The sequence below is a fragment of the Anopheles cruzii genome, chromosome 2 (genome assembly GCF_943734635.1).
Source record: "Anopheles cruzii chromosome 2, idAnoCruzAS_RS32_06, whole genome shotgun sequence".
Lineage (NCBI taxonomy): Eukaryota > Metazoa > Arthropoda > Insecta > Diptera > Culicidae > Anopheles > Anopheles cruzii.
This window is the reverse complement of record NC_069144.1, coordinates 7,749,238-7,770,479: the sequence shown is the minus strand read 5'-3', so window position 1 is coordinate 7,770,479 and position 21,242 is coordinate 7,749,238. Positions and strand designations below refer to the sequence as shown.

The 21,242-nt window shown below is 52.2% G+C and overlaps 1 protein-coding gene across 1 annotated transcript; it reads left to right on the top strand.

Moving 5' to 3' along the window:
- Positions 1-1,384: 1,384 nt before the first annotated feature.
- LOC128277367 (fez family zinc finger protein erm-like) lies at positions 1,385-13,728 on the top strand. Its single transcript, XM_053015817.1, has 6 exons — positions 1,385-1,403; positions 4,516-4,668; positions 4,745-4,915; positions 4,997-5,916; positions 9,427-9,577; positions 13,268-13,728. The coding sequence occupies exons 2-6, from the start codon at positions 4,518-4,520 to the stop codon at positions 13,726-13,728; spliced, it is 1,854 nt and encodes a 617-aa protein (XP_052871777.1). The 5' UTR covers positions 1,385-1,403; positions 4,516-4,517.
- Positions 13,729-21,242: the final 7,514 nt, after the last annotated feature.

The window sequence follows — 21,242 nt, the reverse complement described above, 5'->3', positions numbered from 1 at the left end:
CTATTTCTTACATTCAACTCAATGCTTTAATTGTAACATTATTTGTTTGTTGGAAAACTCTCGACCCCCAACACTGAAGGTGACCGTCAACCCCTACGTTCCAACGACCCCAATCGCAGCCGCAACCTACAGCATCGTCTTCGAACCAGATCAACCGTTTTGCTAGCAGCCGTTGACTTTTTTTACCAACGGTTTACGCTCATCAACTGTTTTTTTTTCTGTCCCAACTCCACCCGTGCATCGATTCTGATGGCACCCTCATCGACTGGCACCCTCTGGCTCCGTTGAACCACCACCATTCCTACCTCCGCACATTGCGCATTAAAAATTCAATCCAACAAACGCCCCATCGGGGCACCATAGGAAAAAAGAAGGGGATTCTTCTCCGCGGACTCCGATGAGGGTCGCTGCGTGGGATTACCACCGGAAGGAAGAAGGTGACCGAACAAACACACACACAACGGAGGCCGATAAGGGCGTCAGGTATTATCGGGAAACAATGGAGAGGGTCACCGTACCGTGCAGGATTCGCGGGATCTCCCAGCCGAAGGATCCCTTTCGGAGGACATTTACGCGCGCTAAACTGACCAACGGAAATGCACGGCAACCCATTACACTCGCTCGCTCTCGCTCCGCCACTCAAAGGACCGCCGCACTCGGGGCAATTATGTACTTGTGGGGAACCAAAGTGGCCGGGCCTGTGTTTGGGTTGTTGCCTTCTCGCCTTTGCGCTCGCTTTTTTCCCCGGACCGGAGACCGGCTGTTGCCGGCCGACCCGTCTCGCTCGGGCGGCCCACATGCTGTCTCTGTCGGCGGTGCGCGAGACTTCTCCGTGATTATGCTTCCTTCGTACGATCAGGCGCAGTGTTGGGATCAGTCAGGTGCTGGGCACCCAGTTGAACGGACGTGCGCTTCCTATGCTCGAGTCCCCGACCCCGAAGAGACAGTGAGGACACCCGACAGAGCTCGATCACGCGGAGCAGCGAAGTGCGAGAAATCTTGAGAGCGCGAGTGTGTGTGTTTAGGTGCAAAAAAAACGCGCAAGGATCGCGGGAATTTGCGGGTGTTTCGCGATCGGTTTGATCGGGAGTGAAACGTCAGGATTTAAAGGATTGCAACTCATGAGTGAGCAGACCGAGGTGGTGATGTGGTTGAGTGCGAACTGCGTGTGATCATCGACTCGGAGTCGGATTCGTAGTGGCCCCGAAGTGACCGGAAACGAGTGGAGTGGTCCAGCACAAACACAAACATATAACCTCGAAGAAAGCCAGGAGCGAACCACGGCACAAAGCTGGATTGTAGCGTGGCCGAGGGCAGCCACCGGAGTGCAGTGCCGAGCAGTGACGTCCGATCGCCGATCGATTGCCGTTCGATTCCTGCCGGACCGCGAAGAAGACAACAAGGTGAGACGAATCCACTCCCGATCCTGCCGCATGCTGCAAGGATTGATTTCTTGAGCTCTCCCTCTCTCCCTCTAACGGGTCGGTTCGGTTCGGCTCTGTTATCTTCCGATTCCGGCCCGGCTCCTTAACCCGGATCCCAACCGTGGCCCGAAAACCGGCCGACCTTTTGGGCCCATCGACGGCGGCGAACGATCAATGCGCGCGACGCGCGAGCCGCACCTGCCGCCATCATCGCGGGGGTCTTCCGAAAAACCTTGACCGAACCAAGGAGGAGAAGAAAAAAAAAGGCACTGACTTACCTGGCCTGGCGTGTATGCTGCGTGTGCCTGCGTGCGTATGTTGACGCGCAGCATAACCGCGTGGACGGTCGCCGGGTGCTTCGGCGCCGGTCATATATATTTTCACCCCGCGCTTCTTCGCACCGCGGCTCACGATCGGCTCCCGGTTTTTGGGTGAGCAGGCGATCCGTTTTTTTTATGTTTCGCTTTTATTTCGACGGGTTTCGGGCATCGTCTTCGCTTTTCCTCACTGATAACGCGCTGATGGGGTCTGGCGAATGGAGGTCACAGGGCCGTCGTGTGTTTCTGATTCGTTTTCCGCTCTTGCTCGGAAGTGGGGAATTTAATTGGTTCCGGAACTGATCCGTTTTATGCTTCGTTTTTTTTGCGCGCTGCTTTCTACTAATAATATGCTGCGAATGCGAACGACATAAAAAAATCCAAAAAACAGTGAGACGAACGCACCGGAAGTTGTGCACGGCAAACCACACCGACGGCCGGCGCGACAATGTGGACAGGAATCGGAACTTTCCGATCGAACGATGTCGCCTCGCAAAAGGGTGTAATTTGCTATCAAAATAAATCCACAACTGAAAATCAATACCACCTCCGCCGGTAGCTGGTGTCCGGTACCGGTCCCCGATCGATCGGAGTGTCCTGCCAGAAAGTGGCGAGCGTGCGACAGAGAGACAGATAGAGAGTGGACAACGCATCGAGGATGGTTGTAATCACGGTATTAATTAAAAAACAATTTGCTCACCGCCGTCGTCATCGTGTCCTGGGGGCTCGGGACCCCTCTGTGTGTGTGTTTGCATGTCACCTGCCCCGAGAGCGACCTCCGGAGGTCCCTTCCACACCGCTTCCACCGCAATCGATCATCATCCAGTACCCGGCAGGCCGCGTGATGGCAGGATAATTGTAGGCTTTTAGTAAATCTAGACCCAAAGCAAACATATCGGTGCTTGGGGATGCGCCACACTAAATCCAGTGCGGGGTGGAGCGCTGGGGGGGGGGGGGTCCCTCTAGGTTCGCTAGTGGTGGACAGAGTGGTAATAAAATCTGCGGGTCTACGGTCCAGTCACCCATTAAAGGGCAATTAAAATCGAATAAAAACAATGGCAATATGGCGCGCGTCGCAATCGATAGTTGGTCCCGGACTTTTGTTGCCATTGTGGGAAGGTTACCACCGCAGTCGGAAGAGGTCCCCTTCGATTATTTATGCACCTCCGCTAACGGCCAGGCGTTAGAAATGTCGTGACATTAGTTTAAAAATTTAGTCGCAGCGGTCGCTTGGTGGTTCCCATAGCGACAAAGGCTTTGAAGGATAAAGGGAGTCCTTTGTAGGTCCGTTTAAAAAAACTAACTAAACAATAGAACTTCAATTTAACTAACCGCAAATGAAGAAAATTTGAACTGAAATAGAAGGACAATTGAAAGGATAAAGTGGAATAATTGCTTCATAGCAAATCCGTTTGCGGTTGAACCGGTTGCTATGGGCAAACATTACATCTCAGCAAGCTCAGTAAACGTGGCACACGATGGACATCAGTGCCGGGGTAAACATTGTCCACCAGCAATCGACCCACAGGCATTCCGATTGCGTGTGTCACCGTGCGGCGCTCGGCCTCTCTCTCGCTCTCTCGATCATTAATCCTTGTTGCCACAGCCTTCGGCTCCACAAGTGTTTCCACGGGGACGGGAACCTCGCCCCACTCAGTGGCTCAGTGATTCCCTCGTGAACCAAACACCTCTCTGTCTCGCCCTCGCGCGCTCACTCTATTTATCTATCAATCAAGTCCGATCCTCGATCGCGGCTATCAGTGTTATTTATTCACAAACATTTGCTCACAAAGTGGGGAGCACACTCCGCACTTGGAACTACCCCACTCTCACTGCCATTGGCTGTCCGCCAATCGGTTGTGAAACACAAAGAGACCACCACCCGTCGACCGGGGAAAGGGATGGATTAATCAATTTGTTGTGGGGGGTTGGCCGCCCCTGGCCGGCTCGCGCGCGCCGCCACGCGTTAGCGCGAACCGATTTCGTTCGGCACCGCTGGTCACTCCGTGTTCGCACACACACACACACACGCATTACACACGTCGTGATGGACAAGTGGACGTCGTTTCCCACCACCAGGAGGGGCCACGGCGGGGTCACGTTTTTACCATAATTGAAAAGCATTAACAAATTAGTTGATAATATCGTGTGTAGAACACACACACACGCGGTCTCGTGTCCGTGTGTCGGTCGGGGAAGGGCAAAGGGCAGCCAGGCAGTAGAATGGGGTGGTTGAGTTTCGAGTTGTTTGCGTTCCGTCGTCGTGCACCACTTCCGTTTTCGGTGGAACCGGATTTCCCTCGCGGTGCGTGTGAGACTCGTTGGAAGTGTGTCTGTGAAAGGATTAAAAATTGATATGATTTGTGTTGTGATTTACTTGTTTGAAAAGGATTTTAAACTAACAATAATAGGATCGCAAAGAAAAAGATTAGTTTAAAAGTTACAAAACCGATGCCCATTCATTTGGAGTTCACATAAATTTCAAATATTCCTACAATATATTTTTGTTAAAACGATCAAAAATGTTATGTTTTGAAATGGATATGACACAAAAATAGAATTAATAAATAACGTTCTCTTGACGTTCTCATTTGGCGCCAAAGGCGGAACTTGGAGCTGTCATTGGGTCATTGGGGATTATAGAGATACCGAAGGTTCCAACGATTAGTTGACATTCGATGCAGCATCATTGTTTCGGTCCTCCTTCTGACTCCAGACAGAAATGGCTTTACCGAATCCATACTTACTCATTCCGATTCTTGTCGGACCCGCAGGAATGGCCCACTTATCGCCTCCGCCGTCACCTCCGGTCGGCCAAACGCCGCCGGCCGTAAGCGCCCTGAACGCGCTCAACGCTTCCTCCGCCAGCCTCATCCAGCGTGCGTCCGCCTTCAGTTCCGTGCTCGGCCAGAAGTGGAACCCGCGAGGTAAGTGTCGCAAAACCTCGCCCTAGAATTATATAGAATTTCGTGCATCTCGCTTCTTTCTGTCCCTCTTTCACAGACCTGCCACTGCTGTACAATCCGCTGTTCTACTCGGGGGCCGCCTTCCTGTGGCCCCAGTTTCTGCTACCTCAGCAACTGCCGCTCAGCACGCCCGTGTCGCCCAACCACCAGCAGCTCCACACGAACGGCCGCGATTACACGCTGACACCGGAAAAGGAGGAGATCATCGGTAAGTTCCTTCACGCGCGGGGTGATCGTTCCGCCAGCAACAACTCACAGTCTGTGTCGTGTGTGTGTGTGTGCCTCACAGACGAAGATATGCCCCTGAACCTGTCGATGAAACCGTCCTCCTCCTCGACGACACCGAACGCTCGCCATTCGATCAACATCTGGTCGCCGGCGAGCATGTGCGAGAAAGAGACACTCGACGGGGGGATCGACACGCAGAGCAACATCGACATCGAGAACGACGACGATGACGGTGATGAGGACGAGGACGAGGAGGACGAGTCGATCGGAGCGACGAGTGGCGGGGAGCTGCAGCTGGACGAGTCCTTCTCGCGCGATCGCCAGCGGGAAACGGCCCGTATCCTGACGGAATACAACAGTCTGCTGCGGCACCAATCGGGTGGGTCGACGGGTCCACCCGGTAGTGGTGTCGTCTCTGCCGCCGGCGGCGGTCGCTCGTCCGCCCCGGGGCAGGATTACTTCAACTACAGCAAGATCGGCAAGGGCTACTATACGCACCTTCAGCAGCAGCAGAAGAACCTGGAGGTGTTACGCCAGAACAAGACCGACGTGTTCGTCATCAATGGGGCCGCCCATGGGAATCACCATCACCACCACCATGGGAGCCTCGGGAGTAGCAACAACAACAACCTGGAGGGTGTGAAGAACCAGAACGCGAGTGGGGCAGGGCTGAGTGCGCGGAGCTTAAGTGCGGTGGGTGGTGCGGTAGTAGCGGGGAGTAGTGAGAGTGATAGCACTGTGATGGCGGCCGTCGATGGGCTGCTGGGTTACGGGACTGGGCTGGATGGTGGTGGGGTGGCCGTGGCCCGGCCGGACTCTTCGACCGCCCACTCCGACAGCCCTTACGGGAGCTCCAATGACTCGTCTTCCCATCACGGTGGAGCCGGCGGCGCCGGTCACCACCAGCAGCAGCAGCACCACCATCAACCGACGTTTGTCGGGGCCAGCGGCGAGGGCAAGAAGAGCGTCAAGCTGTACCAGGTGAGTTGGTGGAACCTATTTAATTTTTAACTTCACAGAAAGTTGACAGACCAGAAGGGAGTCAATGTGGCGGGGTTGATCCGTCGGGACCCTACCGATAATATCCATCGGGAAAGGATGAGGGATTGTTTAACGGAGTTCCGATGGTTTGGAGGTCTTTTTTATCCCTTTTCCGACACATCGGGTAGTCTATCGATAAGCAGGAAGTGAGTGTCCTACGCCATCGCCGTCGTTACACTCCACGAGCTTCGGCGATCTTTCGGTGGTAATGGAAGCTTGAAAGTGATGGAATGTTTTTTCCACGATCATAGCACTGGTTGTTACTTTAACGCAGAAACAGTAACTTGTTCCCCGAGACTTAGGCGATTAGCCGATGTAAACAAACGCTTTTGACAGCACCAATATTATTGCACGGCTGTCAATATTTTGGCCACGGTTGTTTCGAGAAATCGATTACGAGAAATATTCGTCCGGAAATGACGATAAGTCACAGAAAACGTTCGTTTAAAATCAAAGGAACTTAGAAAAAATGATCGAGTGAAACCAGAGCCGTAACAAGGCAGGGGGAAGAATTCAACCAACGCATATATACAGTATGTGTCAAAGTAAACAGGACTTTTTTTAAATAAGAACAACAAGTGGTTTTTTCTTCAAAATCATTTTATTCTATTTCAAATAGTCTCCTTCCGTCTCGATACACTGATTTGCATGACTTAACAACTTTTCGGTACAACCCTTCTGAATGGCCAAAATGTCAGCATAACGTTTTCCTTTCATCGGCAAATGGAGTTTTCCGAATAGATAAAAGTCACAGGGTCCCAGATCAGGTGAATACGGGGAATGATTTATCGATAAAATAAGATTTTTAGCTCCACCAGAAATGTCGGGCGCCAAGGCCTATTGAAAAAATCCTGTTTACTTTGAGAAGGACTGTGCAACTGCCATTCGCAAACTAAGCACTTTAGACGCATTACCAAATGGCAGCGCGGGAATGTTAGAACTTACCTACTTAAACGTTAGGGATCAAGTTATTGCTTCTAGTTTCATATAGAGGCTTCAAAAGTGTGATTGCGCAGGGGCAATCGAGTTCAATCGTTCAAATTGGTTTCCTAAAAACCAAACAAAGATTTTTTGTACTTGTTTCTGTATAGTTAAAATGAGCCTTCATAAGGTAGCTCTAAAAGATTTACCCCGAGTTATGAGATGTCAAAATATTTATAAATTTTGATGTTGAAAAGACTAGGTTGAATTTCTTATTTCCTACGATCACCTAAGGATACCAATGGTTGATTGCGGCTGAAAAGTTGATCCTTAAACCGGGCCATGACTATGGCTATGTTCACTTGAAACCACGTCCCGTGGTTGGTTCCAATCCTTAAACTGCCACGCCACAATCAATCACATTCGAATCACTTTGGTCGGGGGTAGCGAACCGCCCATTTATCTTCCGTTCTCCGGCACACAATGCGCTCCCTAATGATAGTTAAATTGACACAGAACACAACGTTCGACCCAAAGGACACCCCTAGTTGGCCGGGGTTTGTCCCAATCAAACAACGACGGTGGATTTCGAAAGGATTCTCAACGCCGATTGGCCCATAGCAACTCCGAGAGAGCCCTGGCCCTGTCGGTGTGTGTGGTGTCTCCTCCGGCGGTCGTGTTTGCACAAGTGTCGGAATCTCCCCAGGGGGAAACCAGGGGCGACCGGAATGGCCATCGTTCGTTTTTCGAGATGCCGCTCGCGCGTCACAACCGCAGAGCAGCGCATTCATCATCATCGCGTCGCTTCGATTTTCCCGCCGTTTGCCTGCTGTTTGCTGCTGCGCCACTTCCGTCCGGCTCGGTGACAAATTGTGGCGTCAAACTTTGCGCCCCCGGAGCCGGCGAAGACGATCTACTTATTGGACCGGAGGGGAGTGTGTTAGCGGCCTGCGTCAAAGGAACGACACCCAGACCGCGACTCCGGCCGGCGCGTCTGACTTGCGCTCGTCTGATGTTTCACACACACGGTGGGGAGCGGTGTTTGGACAAGTGTTCCTTGCCACACACACACACACACACACACACGCACACACGCTGGACTGATGACCAGTATCTGTTGTTGTCCGTGTCGTTCATAAATTATCGGTCGCACGGTCCAGATACTCTCGGGCGGGCGGCGGGTGGGGTCCAGCAGAACTGGCGGCGGCAGAAGTTTATGCTAATGTAATCAGGTCACGTTGTGGTGGGTGGCAGGCTGCTGCTGTGGTTGGTGCTCCCCAATCCCCCCCGCCCCACCCCGTCCCGTGTGGCGCAATCCGCGTGGCGCAGATCTCGAAGGCACTCGAGCGCAGCCTTTCCGTGCTTCTTAAGAAACCCCCGAAAAGAGGCCCATGTGGCCGGTGGTCATGGTCTAATTCTCGAGGCGAACAAGGAATCGCAACATAATGGGCTCGGAACTGGGCCACAGGAAGTGAGTTTCGGAGGACAGCGGCGGCAGCGGGTGGACCATAAAGGAACCCCGCCATTGCCCAACGCCACGGCTCGCGTCGCGCAGTGCTCGAGCGAAGTGCGCTCTCTAAGGTCACAGCACAGGAAGACACAACCCTTTTCTCGCGGGGCCACCGTATGCCGACCCAGTCCGGCCTGGTATTGATTTATAATCAGCGCGTCAAACTTTTCTCATTTCGGTCGCGCGTTTCCACATCCATAATTTAAGGGTCGTCATGCGGCGGCTCATGAATATGTAATCCCCACGCCCGAGAGTGACCGCGGGCGGGCGGGGGACGGAGGAGTGGAGTGCGCACTCCTTCGCCCGCGGACGCGTATCCGCCGGCCGGCCGGCCGCTCGGTGTAATGTGTGTGGTGTTTGTGTAATTAAATTACAACCCTCTCGGCTCTCAGGACCGCTCCGCAGTGAGCTCCCCGGACATGGATATGGTCTACTTGTTGCCCGGCATGCGGCGTTTGTGGTGCTCGCACACACACACACACATTATCAGGGTCACATTCATAAATCAAAATGACCACGAGGAGAGCCGAGACCGAGGTCCCAACAAATTGAATTGCCCCGGTACCGCGCGCGGGACGTTAATAATTTCTGAGATTCCCAAGCGAGTCCATTAGACAAATAATCGAGGGTGTAATATTCGAAATCGATTAAAGTTCACGAACTACAGGACTTTAATTAAAAGCTGGATTGTGGAAATGGGGCCATCGACATAAATTCCGGACCGAAAGGAGTATCAAAACTTTTGGCCTTATCGCGGGGGTTCCCGATCGAAACCCTCTCGCCGGTTCGTGACGCGCTCCATTAGCTCCAGAGGTTGCGTGTGTCCCTCCCCCCCCGGGGACAGCAATTATGTTGGCCTTTCTTTACCTCAAGCTCAATCGAAAGTGAAATGTTTCCGATTTAACCGATCGGCGTCCTTTCGGGGCGCGTTGGCCTCTTCAATCACATCAATCGTTATCGTCGTTAGATGTCCGTCCTTAACCACATTCTCGCTCTCACTCTCTCTCTCCCTGTCTCAGTGTAAACAGTGCGGCAAAACGTTCAAGCGGTCCAGCACGCTATCGACCCATCTGCTGATCCACAGCGACACCCGGCCGTACCCGTGCCAGTACTGCGGCAAGCGCTTCCACCAGAAGTCGGACATGAAGAAGCACACGTACATCCACACCGGTAAGTCTCCTGTCTGTTACTCCTTTTCCGAGGACATTCTGCGGTGCTGGTGGATCCCGCACGCGCCCCTGATCGGGGTCGTGTCCTGGTTGTGGTCGCCCCGATGGAAGGGATGCTGATTCAGCCCCGGACTTCGGACTCATTAGACCAGGACATCTGCTTCGACCGGGCAGAGTCGAGGCCGGCTGCGGTAGACAGCATAAAACACGCGGCCCCGAAGCCGCTCGGATCTCTCGGGGTCACTCGGGGCGGCGCCCAACATTTTTGGCCCCGGGGGGTGTGTAGTATGCACAAATGGTGGCGGTGGCACCCCCTGGTGGTGCTGAATCGGTAGCATTGTGATGGCCGCCCGGGTAAATCAGGCAAATATATCGGGTTCTCGGGACCCCGCCGCCTGTCAGATCGACGTGGCGGCTTCGTCCGTTTGCCCGTTTTCGATTGTTTGCCGCTGCGTTGCAATCCGTCGAAAATATTGTTCTTTGCGCAGCGCAAACCGCCGCCGAGTGCCGCCGAGTGCGCGATGACTAATGAAAGGCGCCGGTTGTCTGTCGTTTGCCCCCCCCAAAGCCGATCGCGGTCCACTGTTTGCCGATCGACGACGACGACGACGAGGCTTGACAATTGTTTCACTTCTGTTTGGGCGCCTCGGTTTTTTTTTCGGGGTCGGACGGCGGTTGATTTGAATGTGACCCACGCGGGAAGCGGAGTACTTTGGTTTTTCCGATCACTGTGCCCAAAGTTGGCTGTGAATGGGCACGATTCATGTCGCGATCGCCGCGAGTGAAAGAGATTGACGACAACACAGCAACAGCACGGCAACAACATGCCACGCGGCCCCGCGCTAAGGACTAAGGTCTTGTCGGACAAATGGTGCTCCGGTCTGACTTGCGTCCAGTTCCTTTCTTCGTGGCTCATATTTTATGAACCGCGAACGGAGGGGAGAAATCACAACGCAACGTTTATGAGAAATGGGCCACAAATGGGGTCCGTAAAAGGGAGGGACACGCACACGCAAAAATTAATGCCCATCTCGGCCGGTAATGGGGCGCTGCTCCTGTTGCTGCTGCTGTTAACATGGCGCGCCATTGTGCGATCGCCAGCATCGCAGCCAGCAGCTTTTTCGCGCGATCGCGTAAGCGGTTCGCGGACAGGACGATTAATCTACGCGCTGTAGTGGGCTGTTTGTCGACCTTATTCTGCCCACCCGGGAACCCGGAGCCTAAAGGACCCACGCTAAAGGCACCACGGAAACCAATAGCGAAGTCCCATAGAGTCCCCAATAGGAGTCCCCAATAATTAAAATCGAATTACGTCATCGAGCAGCCCGGTCATCGTGAGCCTGGAAGGGGGTCCCATTCCGTAAATTGGAAATCTCACGAGCGCCACGTGAGTCGCCGGGGCTACCGGGTGACTCACTGGCCACCGGAGTGGCCAGTCCGGCGCGATTTCGTCGCGTTAGCATATTGACGCCGATAATAAACCCGCCTTTGTGTGTCGTTAGAGAGATACGAGGTTTTTAAATCCGGTCCGCGTGGGTCCGTCGTCCGGGTCATATCTTGATTTAATTAAACTAATTGATGTTTGTCTATACGCGCTCCGGGACCGGCTATCGCTGGAACAAGGCGGGGAGGCCATTTAGTGCCGCTTCGCTTTAAACGCTGCTTTCAATTGTCTCCACCGTTCGCGAGTGCGGTGATAAATATGTTGCCCGTGGCTGCGGCTCCCGAAGATTCAAAGTGCTTCGGGCACCGGAATCCTTCGCTTTGCCGCCGTGCAGCCACCATCTGGGGGCCCCCGGAACGGTCGAGATATCCTTATTTAGGCAATCGAGCAATTTCACCAGCGATCGGCGGCCGCGATCCCCGCGGGCGGCGGCTTTTATGCTCCGAGACACATGATTTTACCGTAACAAGTACGCCAATAAAACCGAAACCGGCGCAGAGGGCGAGACAAAAGCGTACCCCGACCGCGCGGGTTCCGAAAGGCGAACCGTCCGTGGGGTTTTGTGTGTGCGAACAGCGAAATTTATGCTAACCCGCCACTGGCTGGCGCTTCGCCAGTTCACTAAACGGGACCCCAGGTTGATAGATTTCCTAGAAACCCGGTATCGATTTGCGGTCGGTTCGTGGAAAGTGAAACCTTTCATTTCGGAACCGGGGCGAAGGGCCCAGGTGACCCACTCGGGATCAGATCAAACGTGGAGCGGGTGGCGCAACAAATTTGAACCAATTTATTACCTCATTTCGTAAATTGGTGTCCTGGCACCGCGCACCCCAGGAGCGGATTGTGCTCCGTTAGATGTCTCTGTTTTTGAACCGATTCACCGCGGCGCGGCACACGAACGGGTCAGCGCTTCTTCTCACGACACTCCGCCGACGATGAACCTGGTTTAATGTTTATTTTAGATTTGCGTGTCAGTACGATTTTAATGAGTGTACTCTGGCCGGGTGGCCCACCACAGGTGAAGGAGCTAAGGCCGGCAGGAAATAAGGTGTCACTGGCACCCTTCTCCTCGACGGCGACGCTGACCGGCACGTAAAGTGGTCATAACAATCACAATTTATATGACGATATTATGACAGCGAACGGCGGACACCGGAAGTGGCCATTATTCAGCCACAGTGGGACAGCGTCGCGTCCTCGCGTCCTCTATTCGAAAAGGTGATTTGATGAGAAATGATTTCATTAGCCCGATTGGTCCCAGGACTTTTCGGAGCTTCAGCCCGGGACTTTCAGGCCGAATTGTCCACTTGGAAGTGCCGTGTTGCGTGCACTGTAGAGCTCACAAGTAATGGCGTGACCCACGGTTTGGGTCGTTGATTAAATCCTCCGAGGACGCGAGGTTCAGGGTATCACGTTCGAGGGAACGTGTTAAACGGGTGTACGGGCCCCCGAAAGTTATGGCCGAACAGTGCATTTCAAAATATTTACACTTAATTATTATGCCACCCCGTGTACCGGGGGGTTACCCCCCCTGGAAAACGCAAATAAAATAAACAAACCCACGGACATGGTTTCCCTGCCCTGCGATGCTGATCTGGCTGGCTCCTGCTGCTGCTGGCCATAATCTCGCTCTCTGCTGGCCGCGCTGCTGCCGTTGAAATTAATTATCATCGCGATGCTTTAATATACTTTTAATTTGTGGTAGCAGCAGCAGCGGACACCCTTCTGCACTCGGTGCACTCCACTTCCGTTGGCATCCGCGGGGTGGAAAGAATTCAATCCCTTCCCTGCTCCGGGCGGCTTAACCAGGCAAGAAGGCCGGCGAAGAGCCTTTAAAATCCCGCTCTCGGGCGCGTGTTTGCAATATTTTATCGCACGCGATACCCTTGTACGGGGTGTCCGGGCCTTTGCCTTTCGTTTCGTTAGCCTTTTTCGGTGCTCCCGGCGCGGTCTCGGCACACACACACACACAGACACTCTAGTACAAGAGACAGAACAAATCGGAGGTTCGTCGCTTACGGTTCGCCGGTTGCTCAAGTCTTTTGATTGATGATTACGCAGCGGCGCTCTTGGCTGCGATTGGAGCTCAGGCCAGAGTGGTCAGAGCCGCGAAGAAATGATTGATGATTAGATGCTGGCCAACCGGAAGCGTCGTCGGGTGTTTTCTTTTATTTATAAAAACAATGTTTAAACTGTTTCACAAGTTTTATCCTATTAATGGGTCTCCTTTCTCTCTCTCTCTGTCAGGCGAAAAGCCGCACAAATGTGTCGTCTGTCTGAAGGCGTTCAGCCAGAGCTCGAACCTGATCACGCACATGCGCAAGCACTCGGGCTACAAGCCGTTCTCGTGCGGTCTCTGCGAGAAGGCGTTCCAGCGGAAGGTGGACCTGCGGCGTCACCGCGAGGGCCAGCACAACGAGCCGCCCGCCAACGGTGGCGCTTCGAGCCCGATCGATATGCTATCGCTCGGTGGCGGCGGCGGCTATGAACCGACGAAGCTCACCAGTCACCATCACCACCACCAGCCAGACGGTACACCGACACCGCCGGTGATGCTGATGGCCGCGGAAGACGACGCTGCAGCAGCAGCACCACCACGGAGCAGCAGCTCGGCCTCGTCTGGGTATCATCACCCGCACCACCACCACCATCAGCATCAGCACCACGCGGACATCAAGATGGAGGTGGTGAGCAGCAGTTGTTCCTGATTTTCGGCCCGTTCGCCGTCGGAAACGACGGCGCTAAGATGGTGGCGGTAAGGGCATCGGATATTAGGAAGAGAAAAGGGTCCTTGTAAATAGGCACCACAATGGCCCGCAATCGTATCGTATCGTACTGTTTTATTTATTATTATTATCCTTCGTGTAATCACAACATTAACCAACCAAGAGTCATCCGCGTCGCGGAAGGTCACAGCGCGGAGAGGTCACTCGTGTAATGTAGCGCAAATTTATTACTACTTTCGCTGATCTAGCTGATACCAAAGTGAATGTCGGGGTTCGGCGTTTGAATGAAGCCCCGCCGGGTCAAGGGTCCTTCCAACGAGCCGTCGACAAGCTTATGGATAAGGTACGGGGGGTCCTTGGACACACCCACACCGTTTCAAACCAAATTAGAGCGTCGCCGTGGTTTCGTTGCGTCCTCGATCTTGTGTACATACCGCGCGCTGGGGGTGTTTGGGGCGGATGCCGCGAGCCGCGCGACACGTTTACGGGCATCTAGTCTAGTTTCGCGTTGCAAGGACCCTTGACCACCGTGTTCACGACGCGTTTCATTCACTCGCCCGACCCGGCGACGTTACATCAAAATTTATGAGGCATACTCGTCCCAAAAGCGACGTCCGACGACCACACCACGTCACTGCCGCCACCCGGTGGTTAGCCGGTGAAAGGGCGAACGCGAGCAGAGAACACTGCGACCTAGGATTACTTCCCTCTGTGTATATGAATTATGTGCCGCGCGGCACACTCTATACTGTATAAGTCCGAAGGCCGAAGTCGAACAGTCTTTAGTCATGAATTCGTGTGTCACTAATTCTCATCAAACAGCTACATGACCAAAGAGAAGCTCCTTCTTTCTTCTGCTATTGCTATTGCTCCGCGAGTTTCGTGAACCCCAACCGCGGCCTTCCCTTTCGGACACAGCGAAGTAGGCACTCGATCCACCCCGTTGGTTCGAGCAAGCGTTTATGGTTAGGAGACGGAATGTCTGTTATCTAGTGTCTAGATATGTATATTGTTAGGTGCGTGCGGAATGGCGAAAAACAAGAGCCGGAAAAATTAATGTTGTTCGGGAAGCGTACCAGCGGGAGGTCGGGAGGTGGATAGAAAACCAATAGAACAGACGGCAGACGGCCCTTAGCCCCCTAGTAAGGTGTAAGCTCTTAAGCTAGAGAAACTTCTTTCCTTCTCCTCTGTGTCTTCTTTTTGTAGCGCCGTAAGTAGACGATATCTCTTTGTTAGAATTACAATTTGGGGGGGAGGCGGATGCGCCGGTGGAAGGGCCACCGAGAATGGGGGATGTATAAATTGTTTCGTAAGGTCAATAAAATACCACATTCCAAAACAGATCCGATGTGTTTGATTCGTTTTCGCAGTATTTTGCTGTTTGTTGAAGTGAGAAATCCCATTTTGAATATTTATTCGTTTCAAATCATTTTCTCCTTAAGTTTAGATTTTCTCAGGTTCAAATAATAATAATAATAATAATAATAATATCAAATAGAAACGTAGCTAGAAGTCAACACATTTTACGAAAAATGACATTTTTACATTCCTTTATTCACATTCAAAGTTTACTTCGTTTGATTTCTTGATTCACTTAAATAATTTTTAACAATTAATTTAACAATTTTAATTATTTTTCCGTTAAGATGCTAAAGGTTTGTTGTGGCTTAGATGATCCAGTTGAAAGAGCCACAACATCAGCATATAAATTCACTGATTCAAAGAAGTACAATTGATAGGCAGTTTAGGTGTTTGCTGGTGTTAAGGGATGTAGTTTTCTGTGTTTAACACACAGTTGAAGAACATTGGTTCATCCGTTACCCGAGCAGCCCTCGCACTTGCCCTCGGAGTCAAACCAAACCTCGACCAGAAAGAAAAGCCGAAATTCCTACATACCGCAGCTTCCGCGTTTGAGGTGAGCATGACCGGAAGGTGAGCATCGTGGCCGGACGGCCCGACGGAGTGTTTGCATCGAGTGCATATTTCGGATGCTGCTCGTCAGTGATCAAACACTGCCGCAAAGCATTGCCGGCCGGCCGGCGGCGGCGGTGTCGTTGATGATGGATTCGATTCGCGAACGGTCCGATTGATTGGAGGACCCATCCGAAAGGACTTCCGAAGCCGCCCAGGTCAGGGCCCAAAAATTGATGAATTGCTCACCTTGCACGTACTTAACTGCCCTCGCCACTGCCGCCGCCTGCTGCAATTGGGATTCGAAATCTGTGGTTAGGAATGGGTTCGTTGGCCGCGTTCGGCCGCCGGAAAGATACAACATACTTGCCACCGGGCGATTCGCGTTTTAAAACGAGCCGCGAAGCTCGTTAGGGCGCGATCGATACGGTCGGCGGTCACCGTGCCGCGGTCAATTGCCAGGAAATTGACCGCCACCGCCGCCGCCACCGCGCTGGGAATTGCCGCGCCTCCTCGAAGGATCAAAGGATGCGGCCACCGATAGTTGTCGGGGAATGTTTTAATTTGTCGGTTTATGATTTTTGCATCAGGTGCTAAGGCCGCGCAATCGATGCCGTCCGCCCCCCCCCCCCCGATCGGGCCACCGGAATCGGCTCCCGCGATATTGGTGGGGGGGAAAGTTCGGAAAGGAAATGCTGGGGATATTTTGTGGCGGCGCAATTTACCAATCGGTCGGTAATTTGGCTTCCTGTTTTTTTGTTTTCGAGCAAAGGGTAATGCGAACTTTCGTCCAGTGCCTCGAGCGACGGCAAACGGTTTTTTAAGTCTCCTCTCCCGGATCGAAGTGATTGACATCAAATCTGTTTTGATGGTCAGGCCATCAGGTCAGTGACCTTTCGTTCGCAGCATTAGATGGGCGCAATCAAGTGCAGTAGGGACTGAGGGATCTTGATGAAAGTGAGGTTATTGATCTCTCTCCATCTCACTCAATCTATTCATCTCACTCACTTGGCTCTGATTATCGTCTTCTTCAATTATCTGGAGTGCAGCATAAGAACAAAGGCTTCTTTGATAAAACTACTCGTTCGGTTCACTTTCATCGACTGTTCAAACTTCCAATAAATACCTTGTTTGGAAATAGATAATATTCTAGTTTTTGATAAAAACATCCTTAAACCGAACCTCTACGGTTACACTTTTAAATCCCATCGCAATCCCTCATTATTGGCACCAGCAATGCAAATCCTTTGCGTGATTCGGCAGAGCCGCACAAAAAACGACGTCGAACGCCTTCGAACGCCTGTCGCATGGTGTCGTGAACATGACCGCATACACGCTGTTTGGCCGCTGCTCAACAAGATTATAAATGAAACCGGAATTAAACATTTATTCCGACGACGTGGGGCTACGAAAAACGAGGTCATTTTGGGGGGGTTTCGGGGGATGCCGGATGCCGCCTCGCAGAACGGTCGCCGTTCTCCATCTACAATGTCACTCGGCCGGTGGTCACGGTCATCATCGTCAGTCGTTAACCATTTACAGCGGTTTTTTTTCCCGGTGCCTCTCTACGTAGCCCGCAGCCGCATACGCATAGTTCAAAGGGCCAGGGCGTCCTGTGCGTTTCGAACCACGTCACAGCCACAGCGATGAATAATTCAGCAAACCTGCAACAGCCTCGACCCGAAAATCATGCGCGCCCCGAACACATCTGTCAAAAATCAATATATTATCATTTTCCGCCTAACGGAACTCTCGCGCTCTCTCTCTCTCTCTCTCTCTCTCTCTCTCTCTCTCTCTGTGTGACTCCAGATTGATCCCAGCCCGGCGATCCGGCCCCGCTTTCCGGTCCGGTTATCACATAATCTAAAATACCTCACATACCACGGGCAGCCGCCGCTTCCGCCCGCCAAACGCTGCCGTTGTGAAAGTTCGGGTTTGCAATTAAATACTTTACGCTGCTAATTAATGGCAGCGGCTGGCTGGCTGGCTGGCTGGCTGGCGGCCAAAGGATCAAAATCACGTCTTTCGAAAGGACAATCAACCCGTGCGATACCCGCGATAAATATTCATTGACCCCACCGTCGTTCGCCCCAACCCGCGGGATACATTGTTGCTGGCGATAAAGGGACGTTAAACCGGGGGGTGCGGCGCACCGAAACTGAAGCGCCACCACCGTGTCATCGGTTCGGGATTGGGTAATTGGTGGGGCCGCTCGGGCCGGTGAATGAATGCTCGAGCTGGCATTTGGTGATCCCTGTTGGCCCGGTGTGGCAAGCGATGATTTATGCTGCCTCACCTGGTCAGCATGAATGAACACGGGGCCTGGTGATTGTTTCAATCTCGTTTACCGGACCGACCGATGCGCGATGCGTAATGTACCGTTGTTTGGTTCTGAAGCTGCCCCGACGACACTGGGACGGGTTTCGGGGCACCCCGGGAAAATTTATGCGAAACAGTAGGTCGTCACCGTTTTGGCTCCCGGAAAACCAGAAATTAATTAAAATCCCATTACGTGCAACGGAATCGTTGGTAAAATGCTGTGTGCTTTGGGCTTGTTGGTTGTAGAGTGGGGGGGTTGGGTTTTTTTGGCACCGTTTTCGGCTTTATTTTACGATTGTTAACCAGGGCCGTGCTCGATCTGCCAACAGCCCATTAATTGTAGCAGCATGTGGTGCATGGTGTTTCATGATTGATTGGCTGGCAGCGTAGAGCGTTGACGCGAGAGAAAATAATGTTTAATTTAAAATGTCCTTTTTTTTACGAAGACCGTGCTTTCGTTTTATGAAAAGTATCCTAAATGGGAGCAATTACCGGGGCGAGTAATACTTCTTGTCTAATTATTCTAAAATATACGCGCGACTTTCACGAACTTGATTTATCTCTTTCGAAACTCTGCCACTTTTTTGTGGTAATGCCTTGGAACCTTGGAACCCTAAAGGAACTCTGAAACTGGGCTATGGACAACGGTCACCTAGAGAACTTCCTGGGGGCTAGTCCTATCTTCTCTCGCTCTCGGATGCTCGGAACCGGAAAGAAGAAATCTCCGTTCGTCAGCCGATCCATCAACGTGCTGCCGTCTGCTTCGGCAGCATCTAATCGCCGGACACCTTTGAGGTCCTTGCCGATGCAGTTGCACCGGGCAGCAAAAACCCGAAAACGCCATGCAATAAAACAAACGTGGCACCTTTTTCGGAGTGCAATTAAGCATGCAAGTTACACATGTTTCCGCGTGGTGGAGCCCGCGGCCTGCCTGCCTGCCTGCCTGCGACACACTCGCTGCACGCGTTCGCGTTTTGCGATCCTGGCCTGGGGCTCAGGCCTCTCCTCCCCGGAGCCCCGACGTGCGCATCGCATCGTTCATGTCGGGTGTAATTAACTGATGTGTGTTTTCGCCATCAGCGCGATGTCGTGTGCGATCGCCGTTGCATGCCGTTGTTGGCTTAAGTGCTGCGTGGTGATGGATTGCGATGCTCGCGATTATTGGAAGCCGCCGCGCGCCAAAGGATTCGGCCGCGACGCCATTAGAAAATCGATCATGGTCGGGGGGGGGGGTTTGAGTTTGATTTGGGTGCGCGTTTCGCCCGATCGACCTGGGTGGACCCGAAAACAGATCCGGCCGGTGGGAGGGGGGGATCCCAAATGGGTTGCACCGGCAGCAGCTTGCGGCCATCAGTCATTTCGAGCACGTTTCGAGCGCGCGGACCGAGCGGTCCGATCGATCGCAATAAAAATCCAGTGAATGATATTTATTTAATTGATTTCCTGGAGATGGCTCGATTATTGATGCGTTGTTGTTCGGCGCCCCCCCGGTACCTTCGGTGCCTTTCCCCTCCCGCGGACGAAGAGTGTCGCTGGCGTCGTCGCTGGTCAATCAAAAAGCAATGAAATCAATGTTGGCAGCACTCGCCGAGTTTCGGAATAATTCGGTTCCCGTCGCGAGCCGCGGGAAAGAAGCGAAATGAAAGGGCCCTCCTCCCGGGCGAGGGGGGGTGCAGCAAAAAGCGGTGCACCGCGGTGAAATGGGTGCGCGCAAAAAACACGGGACTTTTCTCTTAATTTATCAATTATTTTATGGCATCGCGCCACGGCATCGAAATCGTCCTGGTCGTCGTCGATGTCGCGCCATTCACACGAGCAAACGATTTGAAGTGCCTCGAAATGTGACGCGAACGGTGCGCGCGTCTGGCGCACCGGGTGCGTGCACCTGCCCCCCAGGTCCCGGCTGGAACAACTTAATCTTATAAGCGCACGCGGAAGGAGACGGAAGATGGGGTGTGCGTGCGGGGGGTGGTCAAAAGTAGCATCCACATGTTAGTGCCGGGTGATTGGTTTCGTGATCGGGGTCGGTTTTTTGCATTTCTCCCGCTCGAATTCCTGCTGCCCCAAACTGATATCCTTATGGCCCGTGAGTGCTGCTGCTGCTGCAGAGGTTGTAGCATTCGCATTGATAAATTGATCGGCACTTGAGACCCGATGGTTCTTGTAGCTCTTGTCTTGTCTGCCTTATAAGGCGGCCGAATGCGGACGGGAACGGGAATGATTTAAGGGGGCCCTCAGCCTGGCCGCAGATAAATTTCAAACATAATTGGCTTTTTTTTGGGGGGTTGCAGCGCTTGTTTGCACTCGAAGTGCTCCACTTGCGGTCGTTAGAACGATGCCCTGGGTCTGGGGTGGGTCTTAAATCTGACCGAATTCAGTACGCGCACCTGGGAAAGGAGCATGAATGAGGCTTTTTTCGCTGTTCGGGTGGTTTTTGCCGAAGCACGAATCTGGCAGGCAAGTCCTTTTGTTGTGTGGGCCCGTAACGTAACCAGGAAACGAGCGATCATTATGCGGTCTGCAGTGAAACTCACAAATGAATGAAAGGCGCCGTGGCCTCACTTTTTCATCACGTTTTCAATTAAAACACTTGGTTCGTATGTATGGAGTGGCCAATACTTTAAAGTACATCCCTAAAGGATGTGAAATTTACAATGAATTGTGCATATATGTAAGGTGTACCGGATTTCATTAACCGATGGCTCTAGCATTCAATTTAATTTAGGTGTTGGACATGCCGACTTTTGTGTCTGAAAGGTGCGAAATGCAAGCATTAATGAACTTCTGGCTTCGCTTGAAGTAGAACTGCTGCAGAAGCGCATCAAATGTTTGTCAAACAGCATGCTCTTGGACGGTCGCAGTGTTTTGAGTGGTTAAAACTATTTGAAAATGAACTTTCTAAAACGAAACAAGAGTTGAAGACCTCAGTAAATGTTCGAGGACATTGAGCTACAAGCACTTTTGGACGCAGATGACACTCGAACATAGCAACAACTCTCGGATTAGAATATGAATTATACTTAGAACTCATGAGTATGAGAAATTTCTTTTAAACTGTTGGAAACGCACCACTGTCAAATGTCTTGCAACTCACCACTCTCCACTCATGTCAAAGTTTTTACTCAATGTTTACAATTTCCTTGAATGAAGTTTGACGTTTTGAAAGTCAAGTAATCGGTAGTTTAAAATCCAAATACTTGATGAATCACCCTGTATTGCAAGTACTTCTAACGAAAGATGTGTTCAATAAGGCGACTACAGTATGT